The 24,074-nt window shown below is 33.8% G+C and overlaps 2 protein-coding genes across 4 annotated transcripts; one reads left to right on the top strand and one right to left on the bottom strand.

Moving 5' to 3' along the window:
• Positions 1-6,166: 6,166 nt before the first annotated feature.
• LOC120623490 (chromatin-remodeling ATPase INO80) lies at positions 6,167-14,983 on the top strand. 2 transcript variants are annotated; one of them, XM_039889532.1, is made up of 7 exons: positions 6,167-9,236; positions 9,303-9,514; positions 9,753-9,957; positions 11,009-11,130; positions 11,760-11,938; positions 13,419-13,522; positions 14,609-14,983. In XM_039889532.1, the coding sequence occupies exons 1-7, from the start codon at positions 6,278-6,280 to the stop codon at positions 14,908-14,910; spliced, it is 4,083 nt and encodes a 1,360-aa protein (XP_039745466.1). In that variant the 5' UTR covers positions 6,167-6,277; the 3' UTR covers positions 14,911-14,983. The 2 variants fall into 2 exon arrangements, with proteins under 2 accessions (XP_039745466.1, XP_039745476.1); XM_039889542.1 differs by lacking the exons at positions 11,760-11,938; positions 14,609-14,983 and having other exon boundaries at positions 13,419-13,512.
• Positions 14,984-15,793: 810 nt separating this feature from the next.
• On the bottom strand, positions 15,794-23,150 carry LOC120625658 (putative uncharacterized protein DDB_G0282133). 2 transcript variants are annotated; one of them, XM_039892777.1, is made up of 7 exons: positions 23,039-23,150; positions 22,091-22,434; positions 20,389-20,528; positions 19,780-19,955; positions 19,420-19,609; positions 17,357-18,957; positions 15,794-17,323 (listed from the first exon to the last, which is right to left on the bottom strand). In XM_039892777.1, exons 1-7 carry the CDS (start codon positions 23,101-23,103, stop codon positions 15,856-15,858), a joined length of 3,984 nt encoding a protein of 1,327 aa, XP_039748711.1. In that variant the 5' UTR covers positions 23,104-23,150; the 3' UTR covers positions 15,794-15,855. The 2 variants fall into 2 exon arrangements, with proteins under 2 accessions (XP_039748711.1, XP_039748701.1); XM_039892767.1 differs by having other exon boundaries at positions 15,794-18,957.
• Positions 23,151-24,074: the final 924 nt, after the last annotated feature.

The following is a 24,074-nucleotide window of genomic DNA, read 5'->3' as shown; positions in this document are numbered from 1 at the left end:
ATGTGAGAGGAGAGTGCCCCTGAGTGTTACAGTTCTAGGCCCTGGCTAAATAAATAACAGTCAGTTTTGCAAATTAAAAAGTTTTAAGAAATCAAACGAAAAAGGACACTACCGGTCAGCTGTTCCATATTTTGCTATCGCACGGGAATTGAACCTAAGCCGTGCATTAGGCAATAGTCACGCAGCGTACACATAATATTACGTTTTTATGCAAGGAATTATTCAACAGGGCATTAATATTTCGTGTCCCCCATTTGCATACAGGCACAGAGTAGTCAACAATGTTACTTCGCGTTTAAGTGTGAGAGATTTACTTAATTTTGATGTACCTACATTGTTATTTATGGTGTAGGTATAATTGTTTATTTATGGTGAATAATGAAACTTTTGATGATTATAGCTTGATACATGCCAAATATTTTGTAAAATTGGGAAGCATTTTTACTAACAAGCGAATCATTCTTATTAAATTTATAGACTCACCGTAAATGTTAATTGACAAGTCAACAACAAATACGGGTATATTAGCGATACATTTCACAGGCCCCGATTTCTGGTGTCATCCAGACGTCATAGTAACGGGAGCGTTCAGACCTAGTCTAAAAGCCTCGAGTCTGTCAGGGGGCACCCTTGGTTCACCCTATGCCTCCTGGCAGTGGCGTGCATTGCATATATGCAAATAAGCAGTGCATACCCTACCCTCAGGGTCTTAAAGAGCCTTCAGATAGGACCATTAAAGTTTTGTAATTAAAAAAACACTAAGTAAAAAATATATGAAAGCGCCATCTAGTAATGAGCGGCCAAACTTCTAGGTCAATTGTCGCTAGACAGGCGACAGCGCAACCAGCGCGCGCGAGGCGTATAGCGTACAAAATAAAAATCTTCTACTTCGTATTTTAATATCTAACCGTAAATGCTAAACATTTACCTTTTAAAACACGTAAAAATACCTATATTATTATTTAAATCTCATGTTATCGATTGCAGGGTAAATCAATTATAATAAATCACTCGACATATGAATACATAGAAATATCAAATAAAATAATCACGCCCAAAGAAAGAATCGTTCTGCTAGATGATGCGTGCAAGTTAGTAGTGTGTGTCGTGTAATGTTATAATCGTGCGCTTGTACTTACAAGATTAGCATCAGTCTTGTGTGAACAGTTTCATTCATAAATTCTCTAAGTGACACTACTAATACTAGACTAGACTAATAGACACCTATAAGACTACTAACACTAGACTAATAGACACCTATAAGCACTGCTTACGGAAGTGGATAATCAATGACGTGTTTGATTTTTTTATGAATAAAATGATTTGCTTAGTTTGTAATTGTTGTATACCGCCATTATTCTTTTTTAGAAATAAAAATATCATTAACAAGTGTAAATACCTTACAGTGTCTTTTAAGAAAATTAAGGAACTAATATTATCAAATTAGTCTTTCGTTTTAAAAATGAGTTATGAAATCAAACGCTGTCTTAATTAGTACGAATGAATAGTTTACGTTTTTCAGGAATCATTGGAAAGTGAGAAAGTTAACAATAAATATTGTTTTTATTTATTGTTTAAAATAGCGTTCTAACCTATACTTACAAAAAAATTAAAAACATATTTTGACTAATTTCGATTGCAATGTTTTCATTCATTATTGTTTACCTTCGAACAATGCTCAATGGCGTTGGTGATAAATAAACGGTTCAAGTGCATAAATTCAGTAACTTATAAAAGTTTGAGTGATAGTTCAATGTGTTATGGTTAATTTATAGTTTATTCATTCATTTTATATTGAAAGCATATTCGTGCGGCCTTTGTTTGGGTTCAGTGTGCCTGGAAAAAGTACTTAGAGAAAACTTTAATTTCTATCCCTATATCGTAAAATTAGAAATCATTCGCAAAGGAAGGTGTGTACCAATGTTACAAATATCCCAAAAAAAAGGTGATAAAGTAACACGTATGTTTAATAATAAATATTACGAAAACTATTCTTGGCTAAGCGGCTTTGTACACATCAATCGATTATTTTGCTTTCATTTTGTTTTATTGTCCAATATACGTAAAGTGTGGAATGATAAAGGATATTGTGATCTTAATAATTTTCATAAAGACGCTAAAAACATATGTTCGAAAAAAATCTTATCATCATCAGTGTGCTTAGAAGATGCTTGCGAATGGTGTGTCATAATTTTGTGACGTAAATCAGGGTATGTACTTTTATTCAATTAGCAGTAGATACACGATAGTATTAAATCAATCAAAGATATAACTTTCGTAAAGTAATTTGATTATAAACCGACATATCTAAAATCTAAATTTTACTTTATGTTTGTGTTGAATACCTTGTGCATACCCTGGGTCCAAGGGCTATGCACGCCACTGCCTCCTGGTCAGTAGTAGTGCTCAACCCCTGGTGAGCTTTAGTACTCGCCCTTATCACCTCGTGATGCTGTTGCAACCCTTCAGCTTTAGTTTATCAGCTACATTCCTAGTATTGAGACTCAAACGGTGCGAAGACGCATCCTGGTAACTTACTCGTATGTCGTTTACGATACAAAATATTATATTTTTATAAAGTAGTGTTTCATGACTAGTATCATCACGTTAATAAAGTATAATGACATATACACACACATTTTGTAACTCCAATCTCCAATCCAAGATGTCCGCCACTACAAAATGGCAAATTACTATTAATATATTTTAAACTATTTTTTTTTCACAACTAATCTATCTATAAGGGTATCAAATGAAAGGGCTTGACTAGTGAAATAATGGGCACTACATTAAAAGTCGGGCGTTTTTAAAATTTTAACATTATAATTATTTAGTAGATCATTACCGTGTTCATTAGTCTGTGGCTCTTCCCCAGGCAGAGCACGCTCCAAACATGTGCGGATTTCGTATCACGACCGGCTAACTAACATAGAGATGGATTTTGTATGCTAAGCAAATCGTGTTGGAGGCAAAACGTGATTTATTTTATTCTCGAATTCATAACAGGACTAGATCAAACTTTCTTGTGCACTGCATATTTTATAAATCCTATTTGTCACTGTCGAAGTCTAATATTTCTTTATTCAAAAACACCCTTTTGATGGCTATTTATGACAAAATAATGTGAACATGGTAGTGAGAGTTATGTAATATAGAAATAACCTTGCTTGTTAAATTCAAGCCCTGAGGACACCCTTGTTTGACACACTACACCCTTGTTATTTCGATTGCTCAACTCCTAAGAGTTATAGATTGGTTAAAAGGTTTTAAACTTATTTCAAGACTTGATCTATCCAACGGGTAGTTTCAGAGATTAGTGAGTTTAAATAAACAAACCAAAGACAAACTCGTTAGCTTAATTATTAGTACTAGTTGTTGCCCGCGAATACTTTTATATACATATCTTCCGGTTATTAAAAAACCGGGAACTTGTAATTATCCCGGGAAAAAGTACCTTCCTAAAACGATTCTTAACCTAGAACGATTTTATGTCCGCTGCAGAGGACTTAAGAAGTCATGTTTCTCAATTCCGCTGGAACGTTACATCCTGCCTTTCGGGGATACAAATCACGGAGTAGCTATCTTAGCCGTTTTAGCGGACGCGCGAACGGACTATCGTTTTAATTTAATTTTATTTAGAACTATTGTTTTAATATAATTCTGAACTGTCTATGAGAAACCATCCAACTAAATAAGACTGTATTCGTATAGGTACTCATTAGTCCGGTAATTTTTGCGGAAAGAGTAGGTAACTAAGTTAGCTAAGTAATACCAACTATCTGCCAAGAGTTTGCTTAGTACTGGTTTTTGATCGAGTTAAAAATATAAATATAAATATATTACGACAACGCACACATCGCCATCTAGCCCCAAAGTAAGCGTAGCTTGTGTTATGGGTACTAAGATAGCTGTTGAATATTGTTTATGAATATAATACATAAATACTTATAATATACATATAAACACCCAGACGCTGAAAAACATTCATGCTCATCACACAAACATTTTCCAGCTGTGGGAATCGAACCCACGGCCTTGGACTCAGAAAGCAGGGTCGCTGCAAACTGCGCCAATCGGCAGTCCGAGTTAAAAAGCCTTTTCTACATACACATTGCATGTCCGAATGCGTGCGCGCAGTTATAATTAGTTTACGTAGTGTCTTTTATCTCCCCTCGAAAGTAGGGGACGCGGTTTTACCCTTTCAGTATTTTACAGTCTAAGAGATCATGTCAGCATACTCCATAGTAGATAAATTGTAGATTTGGTCCATCGTGGAACACATTGCCTGCTAAAAACCCCGCCTAAGAAAAGCTGCCCAAACCAATTTTGATCTGTTCGATCATTAAAATCTTACATGATCTGAGTTCAAACCGGTGTAAGCCAGGTTGGTTTCTATCTTTAAATAATTAAATAAGAATTTTTTAATACGAAAGGATCAAATATTTACAATAATTTTAATTAAGAGAATATTAATAATTTAACTATAAATTACAATTTTGACCCTTTCTTGTTTTTCTTGATTTTACGTAGATATAAGTTTTATAGTTAAATAGGTATGTATTTTGACGTGTATGAACGTGTTCGTTGACTATGGGTATCATAAGCGAATCGGAGTCACACAGTGGGCGATGGAGGGTATATCTAAGTGATTAAATCAGGAATGAGAGATCCGTAGAACAGCCAGGGTTAGAGCCTTGGTGTAACGAGTCGCGAAGCTGAAGTGGGTCCCAAGATGCTGGCATGGCGACTTCGCACCCGTAAACGCAGCGTTGGTAGACCCCCGACGAGTTAGTCAGATGACATCAAACGAGTCGTAGCGAACTGCTGGACCCAAGTGGTACAAGACCGTGTTATTTGGAATTCTCTACAAAATACCTATGTCGAGCAGTGGACGTCAATTGGTTAACATGATGATGATGTATTATGAAAATTACTTTCTTGAAATTACGAGTGGCAGGTTTTGTTTGTCTAGTAGTTTATAATAATATTAAGCGCCCTTGTTGGTCTAGTGGTTCAAAGGAAATCACGAGGCCCTTTGGAATTTAGCGTTGATTCAGAATGCCCCTTGTCTTGGAGAGCACGTTAAGCTGCCGGTCGTGCACCTGATCTCTCTCCGGTCGTGTCGGAGAGTCCCATTGGACTATAAGAGTGAGGAAATAGACAATGCACCTGTTTGCGCACAAACTTGTGTACTGCATATCTCCCGCGTGGTAAGAAATTATCTCTGGAGTTGACCACCGTGGCTAAATCGGTCTCGGGAACTTTTTTTTTTTAATAATACAATTTAAAAAATTAATACCGATTTATATAGTTAATAAGACTCTGTCTCAATAATAATGCCCATGCAATATTGTTATAGTTGTATAATTTAATTGGGAAATGTATACATCTCCTCATGGGCTATACGTGGGGTGTACCAACCCTTCTTCATTAGCATTTTAAAACGGGGGCCACTCCATCAAATGCCGTACTTTGCCACGAATTAATGGAACAATCCTTCTTTTAGTCGGTATCATAAGATACATTATCCTTTAAAGCTCAAACTGCAGTTGAAATATTTTTTTATCGATAGATCGAGGGTTGCCACTGAACACGTTTTTATGAAAGATTTATTGTATTTAGGTCATTCCAATTTTATTTACAAGACAGATTGTGTCAGATAAAGGTTCCTATTGTCAAAAAATTTAACAGTTGAAGCCCATTGTTAAAACGTTAAGAGTCATATTTTCCCTTCACATAAAGTATTGATAAGTTTTGATAAGCCTCATAAAACTTGTATACATTTTAATACGAGATGGTTAAAGCATGACTTATTTAAAAAAAATCAACAGAACTCGAAAATATTCGTTTATTTCGCTTACGTAAATATTAATAATTTTTTGTACAGTATTTTGTTCTACAAGCAATCTAATAAGATTTAGATGCATCTTGTTGGTATTTTTAGATTCGTAATAGAGCAAATGCACTTTTGGCAGGCCCCTCTTCCTTGTTGCTCACGGTATGTCGAAAATTCTCATTGACTTTGCAATATTGGAACTTATGTCTACTGTCATTAAATACAAAATACAGTGAGGAGTATAACAAGTGACATTTTATGGTATGTAACGTTGAAATTTTAGGCCAAGAATAACAAGTGACACACAATTTGATCAGACGAACATAGAACTTGAGATTGAACAGTCGATGCTAGTCTAGAAATTCGATTTTATATTTAAAAAGTGTAAGTTTGTTTCTGTTAAATAATTAGTGATAGTGTACTATCTAAAAGTAAAATAAGATGAATAATAAGAAAAATAAAAGTAGAACACGTAGTAAAACTACCAAAAAGAGTCAGGAATCCGATAACTTAATAGAAAAGTTAGAAGATAGTGAAAAAGTTAATTTGGAGAGTTTAAATACAGATGAAACGAGAGTGCCAGATGTAGTGACTGAAACAGTTACCATCACAGATTCATGTCAATCGACTAATGATGTTCCTAAAAAACCTAAACGAAGTAAAAGTAAGAAGAAAAAAGATCAATTATTTGAAAATGTTCTAAACAAGGAAGAAAACGTTGAGGAAGATATTAAAGAAAATTCGGACAATGTGGAGAATATTTCACAGGAAAATAGCCAAATATCCCCCTGCGTTCGAAAAAACAAAAAGAAAGCAAAAAAAAGTGAAGAAAACTTAGAGCGTGTAAATCTGGCGTTCGATGAATGCACTGATACAGAACCTAATAAAGAAAAGTGTGTGAAACAGGAAATAAATGAAAGCACTGCAAACAATGATCCAATTTTGCAAAAAGATGACGCAACTCCTAAAAAAAAGAAAAAAAAGAAACACCGTCATGATTCAGAAAAATCAGACAAATACTATCCTTGCACATTGGCTTTTCAAAACTTAATTGAAACTCCAATTCAACCCGATAAAAGTAACGATAGAGTTGAAGTGCAAGCAATACATAATGATATTGTTACGGAAGATGTAATTGATTTTCAGGAATCATCACCAGAACAAAACCAGAATAAAGAAATAAAACCTGAAGAATCAAAGATTAAAAAAAAGAATAAAAAGGCTAAAAAGAACCCGCCAGATGAACACATACTCTCGGAAACCACTATATCAGAAAAAAGTATTCTAAGTTTTTCCGGGGATAATAATCTACCCTCGGGAAGTTTAGAAAGTGAAAAAAATTATAAAGAAACAAGCCCTAAACCTAAAGCCAAAATTATAAAACCTGTTCAGAAGAAACGGCAAACTAAGTCCGAAAGTGAATCTCAAAAACCATCAATGGACGAAAATATTGAAACAAATGCCAATGACAACAATAACAACGAAATTTCAAAACCAGTCACAATAATAAAAAATACTGAAGAAAACAAATGTCATCCAGATAACGATATTATAAAAGAAAATATTACCTCATCCAAACCAGTAATATACGATAATAATATGCATATTATTGAAAGAAGTCAGAGTCAATTAATTAAACTAGAAATTAATGAACCGAAAGATTCAAGCCCTTTCACAAACATTTCTGAAAACAAACAAGAAGGTGAAACTGCATTTAAGAATCAAGATGATGTTGGGTATGTCAAAGTAAGGACAGTAAAGGGTAAGAAAAAGCAAAATAAAAATACCTTATTGCCTGATACACCTGAAACGATTAAGATGAAGTCACAAGAGATAGAAAAAGATTTAGATATGTCATGTATGGAAAATAAAAACCAAACAAAATCTGAACAGGTAGAGATGCATAAAAGTATCATACCAGATTTAATTGAATACCCACGTTCTACGAGTCAACAATTTGTTGATAGTAACAATAAAACATTTATTCAAGAAATTACTTCCACAGAAGAAGTTAAATTAGACAGTTCTCATGATACACCAACACCTTTAATTCAAGGATCAGGAGAGTCACCAGAAGCAAACACCAGAAAAGAGACCGTGCTTATAAACGTAACAGAAATTGTTTCACAACCTACCAATAAAGATAAGAATGTGGAAAACGTTCCGATTTCTGAGAAAACTGATATTAAATCTAAAATGATTGAAGTGAATCGAGATATGGAGGAGTTAAGACGATCAATCGAAAGATCATTAGCTGAATTAACTGCTATGGAAAAAAGTGATACTGAAGTTGATAAAGAATTTGAAGAATTATTTCAAAGCCAAACTGCAGACAAAACATCAATAGAGATAACGGAAGGTAAAATTGATGATCTTGGAGATTCAATTAAAATTGTTGAAAATAGTAGAAAAAGTGAAAACATGAACAAGAATCTGGATTCAAGGTCAGACGACGTTAAACCTATACTTACTGATGAAGATATAAAAAACACAACCTTAGTAAGTAACGCTAAAACCGATGACGATACACAAAATGTTCCACCAGTTTGTCCAGCAAGAAGAGACAAAAACAAATCTAAATCCAAGAAGAAAGGAAAAAAAGAAGTCGTCACTACTAACATTAGCACACCCGTCTTTTCTGGAACTCAAACTGCAACCACGGAAAAAGATACTACCAAGAAGTCTGAGAAATCAGAACAAAAATCAGAAAATACTCAAGAAAAAGGCAAACAGCAAGCTTCAGGATGTAAACAAGACTCAAAATCTTCTCAAAACTGTGATACCTCACTAGAACCTATAGAAAATTTTGAAGACGCGTTAACTTCTAGTGTGGATGATATAAACAACACTTTTGAAATTATAGCTAAAGATGCTATCGAACCAGTGGTTCCGTTACAATACCACAATAATCCGAAAATAAATATAATTTCTCCAGCAGAAGACAATAATGAAAGAAAACATCAAAATCCTATAACACTTCCAAAAAACTTGTTAAGCCACCCAAATATTCCTGCACCATCGAATGACAAGGGCTTTAATAAGGAAAAATTTAATCCGCCAAATACAATACAAGCTAAAGTGAAGATAAAAGATTTAGTTGAAATTGAAATGGCTACGAATAACAAATCAAAGATGAACGACAAAAAAGAATTAAAAAAAGAATCTAACGGTGTTGATTTGACCTACGCTATGAAAACTAATGAAGATTTAATCTACAAGTACAGTTTTCGTAGAGTATTTCTTCAGAGTAGATGCCATGTGTGTAAAAAGGATTTAGTTCAAAGGGTGCCTTGTAAATTCTGTTCATTAGTGTTTTACTGCAGCCAAAAACATAAAGATGAAGATTGGTCACATCACCAATCGCTATGCTTTGCGGTATCAACCATTGCTCATTTAAGAGGTAAATATTGAAGCTATTCTACTAAAAATAACATTCAAAAATGCTTATTACTTATTAACATTTCAGAACAAAAACATATCTACGCGGATGCACAAAATATTTTGGGTCATGATTATCGCGTATTAAGAATGCAGACCATACTATCTTGCGAGAAGATTTTAAATAGAAAGCTGGTGCCTTGGGAGCAGGAGGCGCTCCTGTATCCTCGAATGTGTGGGGATATCAAATGTAGACAATGGAGACAAGAGCAGTTAAAAGATTGTGCGGGATGTGGTCAGGTGATACTTTTATTTGAATAATAATATGGCACTCGTACATAGGAGGTAGTATAGATGCTGGCTGAGGCTGTGCTAGATTTTATCAAAATAACCGATCTTGATAATATTTGGCATGTGAGTTATAGCGGCTTATCCGACCACCAAATAAGCAGATACACTCATGTTTTAAAACAAAAGTATGTTTTAAATATAATAAAACTTGAGTCTTATAAAATAATTATAGTATATACAATTTCAGATATCTTTCTGCAACGATCATCCAGAGCATCTACCGTCGTCACATCAGCGTTGGTGTAAATCTTATGCACTGTATCAAAAGATGGTAAATTACCAGCTGACAAAGGGTCGGTTGGAACCGCCACTTCCCACCAGGGTCTTGAACCATTATAAAATTCCTGGGAAGTTAAATGAGGTTTTAGGATCGATGTACAAAGAAAAAATTGGTAAGAAATATTTTAAACATTATTATTAGTCTTTTTTTGTACACCACATGTAGGAAAAGAATTATAAAAGAAAAACGAAACATAAAAATAGAAGAAGAATACGAAATATGGCTTAGTAGCGATCTCTGCCAGACAACCTTAGAGTTAAGATAAAAAAGAGGAGAACACACTGCAGGTGGTACAAAATATAAAATAAATACATACGAATATCTAAATACTGATAGATAAACTAATATACACAAATGCATCTAACATATAATAAATATTTAAAAAAAATAAAAAAGTAATAATATATGAATTATGTCCGACTATTTCTGTGATTGATTAGTTTATCACGTTGATTCTGTTCGACTGAAACTCCATATTTAATTGTGATGACAAAATATCGTATAATATTTACATGTTCATAACACATTCTATATTCCGTTGGTAGCTATTGATCTTCGTGAGGCTCCTAAATATTTTTGAACCTAATTCTTTTAAAATCGTTGAGTTTTTTATTCTGATCTTCCAATGATGCGAGTGTAGGCATAGAGCATTTGAGCTACATATATGTGCTACGAAATTATTTGAGAAGTGAAGACATTACCATACATTACGAAAGTTACTTCAAGAAATAATTATTATTCTTGATAAATCATCGAACGTCAGTGACTTGTCTATCCTGCTCCTGTGCCTTGTCCTTGTCCTATTCCTTGTCCTACAATCCTGCAATTATTAATCCTGCAATTTATACATAACTAAGCTGAGATTAAAATTCGAGAGGTATCTACGTCGCGCATTTTCATCTTTTTTTTATTAAACTACAATTTAGCCCTTGACTGCAATCTTACCCGGTAGTGAGTGATGATGCAGTCTAAGGTGGCAGCGAACTAACCTGTTAGGGAGTTTGTTTCATCTCACAATTAAATCTTTCGCTTTGCTAAACCGCTTATCAAAGTCGAAAAGATAAAGTTGAAACGGCGTTGAAACTGTGTTCAGTTTTTAAGTGAACGAAGATCTTTATGATACAAACAAAGAATGAGTGGAGGTATTTTGACTGAATTAACAGATATGGATGACATCCAATATGCAGCTCTAACGCAGATCGCAACAGCTCCGTTAACTACAGCTTACAGCCATCAACTCTATTCCAGCAAGATGAACTCTTCATACGCCAATGGGGCGGAAAAGGTAAAAAATAAGCCTACCAAAACCTAAAAGTCAGATTTTTGGTTTGCCCGTTTTTCACGCAACAGCGCAATGGATTAATTTGATTTTATATATGTATTTAATTCTGGAATCATTATTGACTTGATTAACTATAAAATAATTAGCTTGCCAACGCAAAATCCAATTTTCATAGGGATCCTTTTTAATCTCCTTAGGGATAAAAATCTAAAAAGCCTTTAGCCTATAGTTTTTCGCAAGAAATGAGGCTATCAAATGCAAAAAATACGTTGTTGTGTTAAAGCAATTTACACCTAAGCTTCCATTGTAACTAATCAAGTTGACACACTTAACTTTGGAGTAACGTAAATCTGACTATTTATGTGGAGCTGTTATATATTAACGTTTGTGCCTCCATACAAAAGGTTAGAGTTGAATCCTGCGGCGCAATCGCACCGTTGAAATGTCTATGAAGCAGATGTACCTATAGAAATCTTAAACCTATAAATATAATTACATCGCCTGAATATTCGCACGACGCGATTTGTTCCGTGTACACTATCCAGTACGTTAGCCTATAGGTATAATTACTATGTAGTTACTTTTGGCCTTGCTAGTATAAACTCACGTTACAATGTCTATATTTTATATAGAATTCCACCTTCACAATCCATTTGGTCGGCATCGAGCTACCATTTGAAGCAGATTCCCTCAACAAATGGGAGAAATTCTTCTTGCATCTGCGATCTGATGTGCAAGATTTGAGGGTGGTGATGGTTGGTCCAGATATTAATTCATCTAAGTTACCACTTGATTTGCTCGGCAAGATTAAGTAAGTTTGCATTTTTAATGTTTGACGAAATGAAAATATAAATAAAATAGATTTCATTGCAATACGGGTCAAACGCTAAACATTTAAAGTGGTTTTACTCTGTTGATCGGGGTAGAAGAATCTTACGACTAAATAATCTGTGATAATGCAGTTAATATAAGTTCATAATATTGCAGCAAATAATTTGGCAAATGAGGTTTTTGGGGAATCTGAATTTCAAAATAATAGAATCTTTTTTTTCGTGTCTTACAGAGTTTAATCATATTTCTCTGATTACAGCGTAGCTTGTTATAAACTCAAACATCATAAAACTTTATCAATATAACCCCTTTCTTTCGTCCATTTTTTTCCTTGCAAGCTTCTAGTTAGTTAGTTAATAAAGCATTCTGAATATTTTTTTTAAACTGCATAGAAGACTAAAGTAGCTTAACTTTTAACTAAATAACAATTTTTCTTTACCTTACGAGGTATGGAATCATCGGTGCGTTATTCTAACTTGCATTTGGTTGGATTTATATAAAACTAGCGGACCTCCGCGACTTCGTCAGCGTATGAGTCAATCGAGAAGTTAGAATATATCTAATGCTAACATCATAATCATCATGGGTAGCTATGTACCTATTATTATTTTACGTGATATTTTAGTTGATACATCCATCCATACATCCATCCTCACAAACTTTCGCATTTATTATATTATTAGGATGCATTCGATCGTTGTCCCATATACCTTGCGACTCGCTGTTATGTGTGAAGAGTTATGTACTTTGTCTCCGACAATATTTATCAGATCCTTATTAAAATAAGACCATACATGCTTGATAGTATACACTTTCAAATAAAAAAGAATGATTAAAATCGGTGCAAATTTAACAGAGATATTAAGTAAAATTGATAAATTTTTCATCTCATTTCCCGGAGGAAACTTATTGTTTATCGGGATAAAAAGTAGCCTATATGTTGACTCGGAATATAAACTACCACTATACCAAGTTTTATTTGAATCCGTTCAGTAGTTTTCACGTGATTCCCGGACAGATAGACAGACAGACAGAAAGACAGACAGACAAAAATAAAATAAAAATCTGTTTTGGACTCAGTATCGATTATAAAGCATCGGTCAAAATTTTCAAAATATATTAAATGTACAGAAATCTTTCAGTTACAGTTTTATTATAAGTGTAGATTTTATATTTTTAAGTGTCTTTAATTTATAGCAGCAAGAGCAAGCATAAATTCGGTTAGTGATTTCTACAGCCGAAATGTTACTTTTCATGAGGTGTGAGGTCTAGTGGATAATATTTAGGTATTAGCACCTATGTAGAGTCTTCATTTTATGTTTCAGTGTATTAGATCTGGTTCTCTTATCTTAGCATTAGTAAGAGGTCTCTAGAGATAAGTTGTGTGCCTCACTTTTGGATATAAATGCTAATATTGACAAAAAAAATGATAAAAAAGTAACTTTTTTATTTATTTACAGGTTATGTGAAAACTGTCGTACAAACAAACGGCGTGTATTATTTGATTTTCATGAAAGCTACCAAGACTATTACTTGAACGACGGTTTCGTTACACCTGATATAGGTATATAACCATAAATTACTAAATATGTATTTACTCATAAATTATATAAATTGTTCCATTTCTTGAATTAGAATGACGAGGAAAACTAGCCATCCTTTCGAACTTTTAACCTACAGAGGTGCTTTGTTTAATATTATATAAGCTGTGTAATTATACCGAGTTTATTTCAGAAGATCTATCTTCTAAGGTAAACACACACTAAATACTATATAGAGTTATTAGATAGGTAAAATTATGTTTTACATTTCATGGGAATATCGAGTTCATCTATTTTTCCAAGTGTTTTACTTCATAGCAAGGTTTCACAGATTTAATCATACAGATTTAAATTTGCAATAATCTCGCTGCGATTAAAGATAATTTTATTAAATTTCGACACATGGATAGCCAGATTAATTTAAACGTTTAAAGATACTACGATGATAATATGGTAATTTTGAAATGCCCCGCTACTAATGCAGAGTGGAGGACCTAATTCCTGTCCTTTCTTTTAGACTAGCAGGGCTAGCACAGGCTGAAGACAAAAACTATATACCCTGACAAGGGATATAATTAAGGTGTCCACCTGCTAAAGCACGGGAAAATGTAATAGGAGAAGCTTACCCCTGTATATTATTACACATATTTGGATTTTATTTCCGCTTGCGCGCCAGTGCTCTGAGAGTTGAGAAAGCTGGGGGAGAAGTAGATATCATTTTCCAGGGGATATAATTGTCTTCGCCCATGCTAGCCGGGCAACCAGAGAAAATATAGAAATTATAAATTCACAAATTATCTACATATAATCCCATATGACTTTATTTGGCAGAGGATGATAATGGAGATGATAATTTTAAGTCAGAAATTCCAGCTAGCTGTCAGTTTTGCTGGCAACAGCTACTTGAACTTTTGAAAGCCATGTACCTATGCTTTGGTGAAACCCAAAGTATTAAAAATCGATTCTGTAGTTCTAAGAGTAACGTGCATAGACAGATGCGCGAAAGGATTTTGATTTACAATAATATGTAATTAGTGATTAACAATTGCTTAAACTTTTGTTAATGTTTAAGAAGTCAGCGTAAGTTTAACATTTTTTTTTTTTTTCAGTTTGCGCTTTCAACCCAAATATACATAGATCATCTGCAAATAATATCAACACATGGCCCACTACAATAAACTTTATATTAAAACAACGAGTCCCATTTGTTCTCACTTCCTACTCGATAGAAGAGTTAAGAAGAGATCTAGGAAGAGTAAGAGAGTGCACAAAAGTAGATTTTAATGTAGTTTCTGAAATAAAATATAATCCTTTTGGTAGTGTAAGACCTGACAGAAATTTTATAACTGATCATGAAATACCATTACTATTTAAAAACTATTGTTTTTGTATTCTGTGTGGAACCCTTTGAATTAAGTTTTATAATTTATGTCTGTTTTGAAACTTTGCTATGCCTATGTGAATTAGAATAAAAGTTGTGTCACGAATAATGTTTTTTTTAATTTAACTAGTATTGTTTTTTGATTTTGTAATTTTGATGATGACCTACATACCCTACCTTATCTCAGAACTTTATGATTGCCTTTTCCGTAATGGATTTTTTCACTTAAGTTTGCTTTCAATTCATTTCAATTCAATTTAATTCAAGGTAGCTTGAACCTAAAAAGTAAAAAAAATATACCGTGATGGGTAAAAAGCTCTTATCTTTTCTAAATAAATTACTGGTAATGTATCTTTTTCTCAAGAAAAAAAAGGTTAAAATTTCATTGCCGGGAAAAAAGCACTGTGTGACGTAAGTGCCTTCTCTCTAAAGTATGTATGTATTTGAATTTTTATAAATCCTGAAAGTTAAATATGCCGTTAAGTGTAGCTAGAAAAGAAATCACTTTTTATCTTTCTGGTTGATGAATAAATAATTTGTTTTTATTTCATTCCAATACAACCCGATAAAAACCAATGTCCTTGCATGACTATTTATGGGCATCAGAACATAGCTCAGAGTCAAGCAGTAGACGATGGAGAGAGCTATGCTCAGGGTATCAAGTGATCAAATCCGATATGATGCGATGTGCAGAAAACAAAAGACAGCCGATTAACATAGCTCAACGAGTTGCCTAGTTAAGGTTGCAATGGGGTAAATACATAACTTGGAGGAATGGCAGAATTCTGTTAGAGTCATCTATTTACAGACATAAATTCAAGAAATAAGTTACTGCGTTTCTTTATTCAGAAGTTCTAGGGCTCTCGCTCTCAACTCGGACGAAAGGACGGATGGATACACATAAGAGTGCATAAAATTCAAGGACTTAGGATACTACCATTTATTGACATCCTAAAAGAACAAGTACAGTTAATACTAATAGCCTGATACATCGTTTTCTTCACTAGCTTCAAAGTTATCAACAGTGGTGTTTTTAATAGATTCTTCATTTTCAAGATTTGTTTCACCTGCGTTACCAGTCAATGGGGTATTTACAAAATAAGTAAAATCTTCTTTTGAAGTTATTAAATAGTCGGATACGTCGTTATTATCGCTAAATTTTGCTCGATTTGTTTCAATATATTTAGCATTTGTTGTTGTTTTCACAATATTATTTAAATCTGCTATTGTTATCAAATAATCGGACACATCATTTTTCCTATTAGCTTTTTCTTTTACGTTGAAAAAAGAGCTGTTGCTTTCGAGTTGTTCTTCTCGATTAACATTTTGTGAAGAATCTTTCGGAAAATTATTTATTATTTCATTGGCATTATCAGTCATTGAGGAGTTCATAGGACTAGAAAAATTTCCTGCTAATATCATTGAATAGTCCGTAATATTGTTTACTTCATTAGTAGTTTTTTCAATGTTAGGATAAGTCTTCATTCGACTAGTTAAATCTTCTGCTGAGATCATTGAATAGTCTGACACATTATTAACTACATATTTTGTGTTTTCAATGTTAGGATAGGTGGTGTTTTTCGTAAATTGTTCTGTAGTTTCAAGATTAATTTTAATGTTATTGTCATTTTTTGTTGCATTTACAGAGTTAGGAAAATTTACTGTTAATGTTGTTAAAAAGCCAGATACATCACTTTTTCCATTACCCTTGGCTTCAGTGTTTTGAAAAGAGGTGTGATTGATTCGTTGCTCTTCTTGCTTAACATTTTGTGAAAAATCTTTCGAATGATTGTTTATTATTACATCAAGATTACTAGTCATTGACGAGTTTGTAGGATTAGTGAAATTTTCTGCTAATATAATTATATAGTCGGTAACATTGATTACTCCACTCGTTGTTGTTTCGATGTTAGAATAAGTGATGTTTTTAGTAAATTGTTTTTCTTTTCCGAGATCTAATTTAGTGCCATTTCCATTAATAGACGTGTTTGAAAGATTAGGACAATTTTTTAATAAAACTATTGAATCGTTGGATACATTTTTAACTCCATAAGTTGTTGTTTCAATGTAAGCGAAGGTTTTATTTTTAGTAAATGGATCTTTATTTTCGAGATTAATTTTAGTGCCATTGTCATTGATTGATGATGCATTCATATTGTTATTAAAATCGACTATTAATGGTGTTAAAAGTCCGGGAACATGATTTTCTTCGATATTTGTATAAGACGTGTAATTTAGAAGTTGCTTTTCTTGTTCTACATTTTGTGCAAGATCTTCCGGAAAATTGTTAATTATTTCATAGACATTACTAGTCATTGACGTGTTTATAGGATTAGTAAAATCTTCTGCTAATATCACTAAATAGTCGGACACATTCTTTACTCCAATAGTTGTCGTTTCAATGTTAGGGTACGATATGTTTTTACTAAATTGTTCTTTATTTTCCAGGCTGGTTTTAGTTTTAGTATCATTCAATGATGCATTCATAGAGTTCGTATTATCTTCTATTAATGTGGTTAAAAAGCCGGATACACCATAAGAGGTGTTATTAAGGAGTTGTTCTTCTTCTTTAACATTTTGTGAAATGTTTTTCGAATAACTGTTTGGTGGAAGTATGTTTATTTCTAGACTGCTAGAATTTTTGAGATTTATATCGGTTTCGACATCACTTATTGATGCATTTATCAGACTTGTAGAATCAGATCCTACTGTTATAAAGTAGTCTGATACATCGTTTTCTCTACTAGCTTGTTTGAAATTTTGTGAATTGGGTTTCGAAGTGTTCGGTGTAGAGGAGGTAAACTCTAGGACACTTGTAGAATCAACATCTTCCAGAGCAATTTCAGTGTGATTGCTATTAATTGATGAATTTTGCATACTTTGAATACTTTCAACAATGATCTCATTTTCAGAACTTATCTCGTAGTGTACGATATTCCAGATTTCACTTTCACTGGAGTTCTTGAGTTCTTCATTATTGTTATCAGTCTTGTAAAAAGAATTGTTTAGTTGCTCCCCCTGTTCTATATTTTTTTTAATGTCTGGAGTAATTTCTGTGTAATTATCAATGACTGATATGTTCGCTGGATTTGTATTTTGATTTGATTTTATTAAATCATTCAAAGGATATGTTTGTGTATTATTTTTTGTTACATTAGAAGATGAAGTTGTACATTCAATTGTTATCGAAAAGGTTTCACTCTTGTTTTTACATTCTTTACTGTCGTTATTAGAGGTTGCATTAGTAGTTGTTGATGAGTTCAAGTTTCGATCTGTGTGATTTTGGACCATAATTCTGGAATTTTCATTCAACTGTTCAATAACTGTTTCAGTAATGCTTCCATTTTCAAAATTTGTTACGTATTTTACTATACTCCAGATATCACTTTCATTAGTGTTATTAAGCTCTACTCCACTGGCATTATTCTCGTAATAATATTTGTTAAAGTGCTGTTCCTTATCAACATTATTTTGGGTAAAATTAGTGTTTAATAGATTTACAAACTTCGTCAAATTGCTTGTAGACAGTTTTAATTGATTATCATTATAACTTCCATTATTATTCGTCGTTTCGAATAACGTTATAAGGTTATCATTTTTATTATTCAAAACATCGGTTAACTTATTTTCAGATATATTCCATATACCACTTTCCTTGATACCTTGAGAGTCTATTTTACTGTCGTCAGTCTCGTAAAAATATTTATTCAGTGGAAGTTCCAGTTCATTGCTATGTGATATATTCTTTGATATTTGTGTAGCCGGTATATTTTCATGGACATTATTGTCTTCACTTGATTTCAAAGTTGTTGTATGTGTCGTAGTTATAACATTAGTGGAATTATTTAGAGAATCATTAGAGTCATCTATATTTATAGAAAGTGTTTGTATTTTATTTTCGCGTAATTTATTGATTCTTTGTATATATTTCTTCGCAATGGGTCCAAATTTACTATTTACATAATTATATAATTGCTTGCATTTGTCAACTGTATCAACATTAGCTGAAGCTCCCCATACAATAAGACCAGATGCATTTTTTTTCTGTAAAATTTCAAGTACTGCAATAACGTCCTTCTGAAATTGTATTAAACAAATATTTTATTATCTTCTCTCAAGTACTTTTAACATGGAGAGGCATTATTACAGCCTTGAAGGGTAAGGCCGTTAAAGTATTGGTTGAGAACATTAAGTCAACACTCCCACACGACTATTTTGTAAAGTTATAACTGTTTGGCTGTTGACAATATCATTTTATTTTTTATCGGTGAGCAATAGTTGAGTGATATGCTTGTGGGCCTTGATGTTTAAATGTAGCTCGTTTGAAATATGTTTATAAACTGGAATGCGTTCCTGCCTAAGTTAAACACATTTTTCAACAATACATGGAATTTAATCACTTCGATGTAACATGCCTTGGAACATACCAAATCTCCATTGAATATACGGCTATCTCACAGACTGCAAAAACTTAGTAAGGTTATATTATTTGACAGTCTTCCAAAAGAGTTTAACTATATTAAAAATTGTGGAAAATACCTCTTTAGTGAAGCCTCCGTTTCTATACGTAATCCCGAAATAAGGTATAACTAGGTCCCCTGCTTTCTTCAATCTATTGGCTTCAGTGAGTCGACCTCTCACAAGCTTCTCAATCTCAGATGTTGAATTACTGGATTTAGTGTATACTGATGGATAGAGAGCTGTGCTTTCGGCCCATAGCCAGTAAGTTCTGGAATAAAAAATCATAAGTAACTTCCAACCTAAGTGTTTTATTTGTTAGTTTACATGATCACATTAATGTTTTAAGGATAAGAAATCTAATTTAATAGGTACTTATTTAGACTACTAAATAGAATAGATCATTTTAAATACAAATGATAAATAATATTGATCACAAACCTATCATTTTCTGCTTTAATATCTTTCGAACAGTGCTCTACAATATTTTTGCCTTCCATATTAAAACAATAGGGGAATCCATAGTAACCCCAGACTGCTTTTGGTCTCATTTGCTTTGCTGTAGACAATGTTTTTTCCATAAATACTCTTGCAGCATCTTCAAACCTTTTTGTCGCCTATAAAAAAAATTTTTTTTTTGAAACAGATAAGTAAATCTATTTTTGGTTTAATTTTTTTAAATATCACTTGCTTTAAAGGTGACGAAAAAAATCGTGAGAAACCTGCATCCATAACTTTCTCAAAGGGTGTTCTACCAATCCAAAATCGGCCAGCGTGCCAGCGACTATGGCCTAAACTGTCCTGATTCCGAGAGGAGATCCGTGCCCGGGGTTTTCATGAAATTAAAAACAATGAGTGGTCCACCTCCGTGCGTAGGTATGTCATTATGTCGGTAAAGCACGCAACGCAGAGCGGGGTCGGTCTTAAGTTCTTCTATAGGAGAGAAGACCTGTCCCAGCTGTGGAATAATTAATAGGCTGAAGAAGTTGATGGTAAAAATAAAAACTTTTCTAGTAAGCCTACTTGAATAGATTTATAAAAAGTTAGTACCTCCATTTTTTGCCATGAAGCAGGCCACCACCAATATTTCCTCTTCTCAATACTAAGTGAAAAGTCAGAGATAGGCGCCAGATTGCCCCATTGCTGTCGGAATATCGGGCGCCAGTCCTCCATATCCAATACACCGACTCCTGAAAACAAAGATTATCAATACATTTCAAATGACAGAAAAACCCACCTACCTACCACTTCCAACGTTGAGAACTTGTCATAAGGTTTTATAACATATATTAATACTTAGATAATACTAATAATATTGATAATCGCTTTGTTAGAAGAAGTCTTCATTTGTCTGGTCTGGTGGGAGGTGCGCTTGCGGATGTCTCGTTATGTGTTTGAAAGTGGACCATTTAGCCGGGTAATGCAGATTATTTTTTATTATTATAAAAATAGTAGGCCTTTCCTTAAATGCACAAATATTTTCCTATTATAATAAATGCAAGTTCAATTTTATCAAATTCTTCACAATTCTAATTAGTTTTGTTTTAAATACGAAAATACTCCCTTTATTATATTTTCCATCAGAAATAATGTAATATTAATATTTTAAAATAAACTGTATGCAGCAAACGATGCTGGCTGTATATTGGCATACCTTGGCGGGCGAAAAAAAACTGTCGCCTTTTTTTTCCGTAAATATTTTTGCTTTTTATCATAATTAAAAATATCGTCTATTAATAATACTTAATTAAAAATGTCGACTTTAAATTTGAAAATAACGCATTAGTAGATTTTTCTCCGCCGAGAATAATAATCGAGGCACGAATGGACTGAATCATCATCATCATTATCAACCCATTGTAGGGCACGGGTCTCCTCCCACAGTGAGAAGGGGTTAAGGCCCTAGTCGATCACGCTAGCCCAGTGCGTGCGTTGGTGGTCTCCACACACCTTTGAGAACATTATGGAGATCTCTCAGGCATGCAGGTTTCCTCACGATGTTTACCTTCAGCGTTGAAACAAGTGATATACAATTGGTTACCATGTAGGTACATAACTTAGACAAGTTAGAGGTGCGTGCTAGGATTCGGACTCGGCCCCCCGAAAGTGAAGTCGAAGTACTAACCGCTGGGCTAACAGCTAGTGAATAACCTGTTTCAACCAAAATCTAGAGAGCTGCCTTCAAAGCTTTCATACTGTGGAAAAACAGGGCCAGTTATTTTCTGATAAGGTATTTAAAAGTTTATCCTGTTTTTTCCTCGCAAGTGTACGATACTAGTTACCCCCTTCGGTTTTCTTAGCGCCTCCACTTTTATATTTTTATATTGCTTATGTATTGCATATACTGCCTCACCTGTAAAATGCAATGTAACCATATTGGATACATAATGTACTATTAATACTTATACCCTTAACGGGTTAGCCCGTTAAACCGCAAGGGTAAACTTGAAGGGAACCCGTGCTTAGTAAATTGCCACTGGTAATAGACCAGAGATACCTATTACCAGGTCAGACAGAGAAAATTTAGAAGTCATAAACTCCCAAAATTTTCACACCGGGTGAACCACTGGTCCAGGGAGGCAAATACAATATTTTCATAATATTCAAATCCTGTAAGTTATGATTACACTAAGTACCTAGTATATAGTATATAGTACCTAGTAGCATAGTTTATGTCATGTCATGTTCATATATATATAACTTCATGAAATTTCACAAATGTGCACCATAATATCTTCTGAAAAGGACTTACCGTTAAAATCTGGATCAGGAATCAATCTTATGATAGTTTCTCTAAGTGCAGCCAAATGCAGCTCCAAATTCCCCTCCTGAGGCAGTCCACCATTACGAACCGAGAATTTTCCACCGTCTCTTCTTAAAACAGCTGGTATTAAGCCCACATTATAAATTATTGTTATCGTTTCGCCTTCGAATCTGTCGTTTTTATTATAGGATATTTTAAATTTACGTAATAAATCGTCAAAGGGTATATTTTTGGATTTACACTGTTTGGTTGGAACATTCCAGTAAATTTGGAAGGGTGTGGTGTCAGCCTTCGGGGCGTCGATATCTGGCATATCGATAACGTAGTTTTCACTGCAACAGTAAATATATTAGTAGGTAACTAACATCTCGGCCGGATTTAAACCACCTAACGAAGTCATGGGCGTATTGGAAACAAATTATATTAGCATTGTATTATAAATATACTTATTATGTTTATACGCACAAACTGCATAATGCCTCATTTATTTATTTGATTAGCCTTAATCAGCCTTTTTTGTGTTATCTAGGCAGCTAGGCCCATACCAAAGACACAAAAAAGAAAACTATAACAATTTCTATATATAAACAATAATCTTATGATACTATATAAGGAAAGGGGGGTTTAGAACTAAGACTATGCACACTGCTCCAATAACTACGATTGGCAAGCTGATTATGCCTTATGCACCAATCCCGCAAGAAGCGAAGAAAGTCTTCGCAATTTCGGGAAGGGTGACTGGGGCTCATTGGCCAAAAGAGGCCAGAATAGTTACTAAAACGTAGATAGTGCTAAAGATCTGTTTGGTCTGGAATATAAAGATTGAAAAAAAAAATCCTTTTCGCGGAAAATAGCAAATTAAGCTTAATGATAATTGCAAACGCATATAAACCGATATAAACCGAACGATAAATTTAATTCGGTAATTATACGTACCTAACAAAACCGCAATGTACCGCGCTAACCGCCATGATAAATGTCCAAAATAATGATATTATCATTATTATAATTCAAATAAATTTGCTATATTAGGTTTAGCTTTATTACAATTTCCTCTTTACTCGTAGCAAGTACACTTTGATACTGGCGTTTATAATGTAATACATTATATTATAAGCCTATCTGGACGATATTAATTATGGTTTTCCCGTTTCCATATCCCTTAACTAATAAATATTATTTGAGACACGTTTAACAAAGTCAAAGTCAAAGTCTCAGTCTTACGATGTAGGTACCTACAATTCCGTACATAGGCAAGCCAAGCAAAGAGTCGCTAGGTACGTTTGTATGTTTCAAAGGGACACACTACTCTAGATTAGATAGATTTAGACTTAAGAGAAGAAGCAGAAGATGATGAAATACTTTATTGCACACACACAAGAAAATATGAATAAAATAAAGAAGTTATAGGGATGCAAAGGCAGCCAGCCTTTTTACTGAAAGCAATCTCTTACCGGCAACCACTTACAGTAAATAACAGCTGTAAGAGAGTGGGATAGTGCAAATATATATATATATATTTATTCAAAAATATATAGACATACATACACACCAAAATACAAATAATACACCTTAACGAAGACATTTGTTAAAATTACTCTACTCATAGGCTTTCAGACGACACTTACTCGTAAATATGGGAAGGGATTGACTTTTACGCCATACAAATTGAAGAGTTACCGACGAACTCTGTCCTGCAAAATGGGAGTACCAGACGGTTATCGTGGCGAGATCGGTCAGTCACACGATCCAGTTAGATAGATCAAATTTCAAAAAACTAGAGTTACCGACATAGCTGAAGTGGCAATGGGCGGGGCACATACCTCGGAGAACCGATGGACGTTGTTGTGATAGTTTCCAAAGTGTTGGACTGTCAACCCCGTACCGGTAAACGCAGCGTTGGTCGACCCCCCACCAGGTGGACAGACGATAAGGGCGGCCCAGAAACGTGTAGTTTGGAACGCCCTACAGA

Source organism: Pararge aegeria, chromosome 1 (assembly GCF_905163445.1).
Source record: "Pararge aegeria chromosome 1, ilParAegt1.1, whole genome shotgun sequence".
Taxonomy (NCBI): Eukaryota; Metazoa; Arthropoda; class Insecta; order Lepidoptera; family Nymphalidae; genus Pararge; species Pararge aegeria.
Note: the sequence above shows the minus strand (reverse complement) of the source record. Positions and strands in the feature narration are given on the sequence as shown.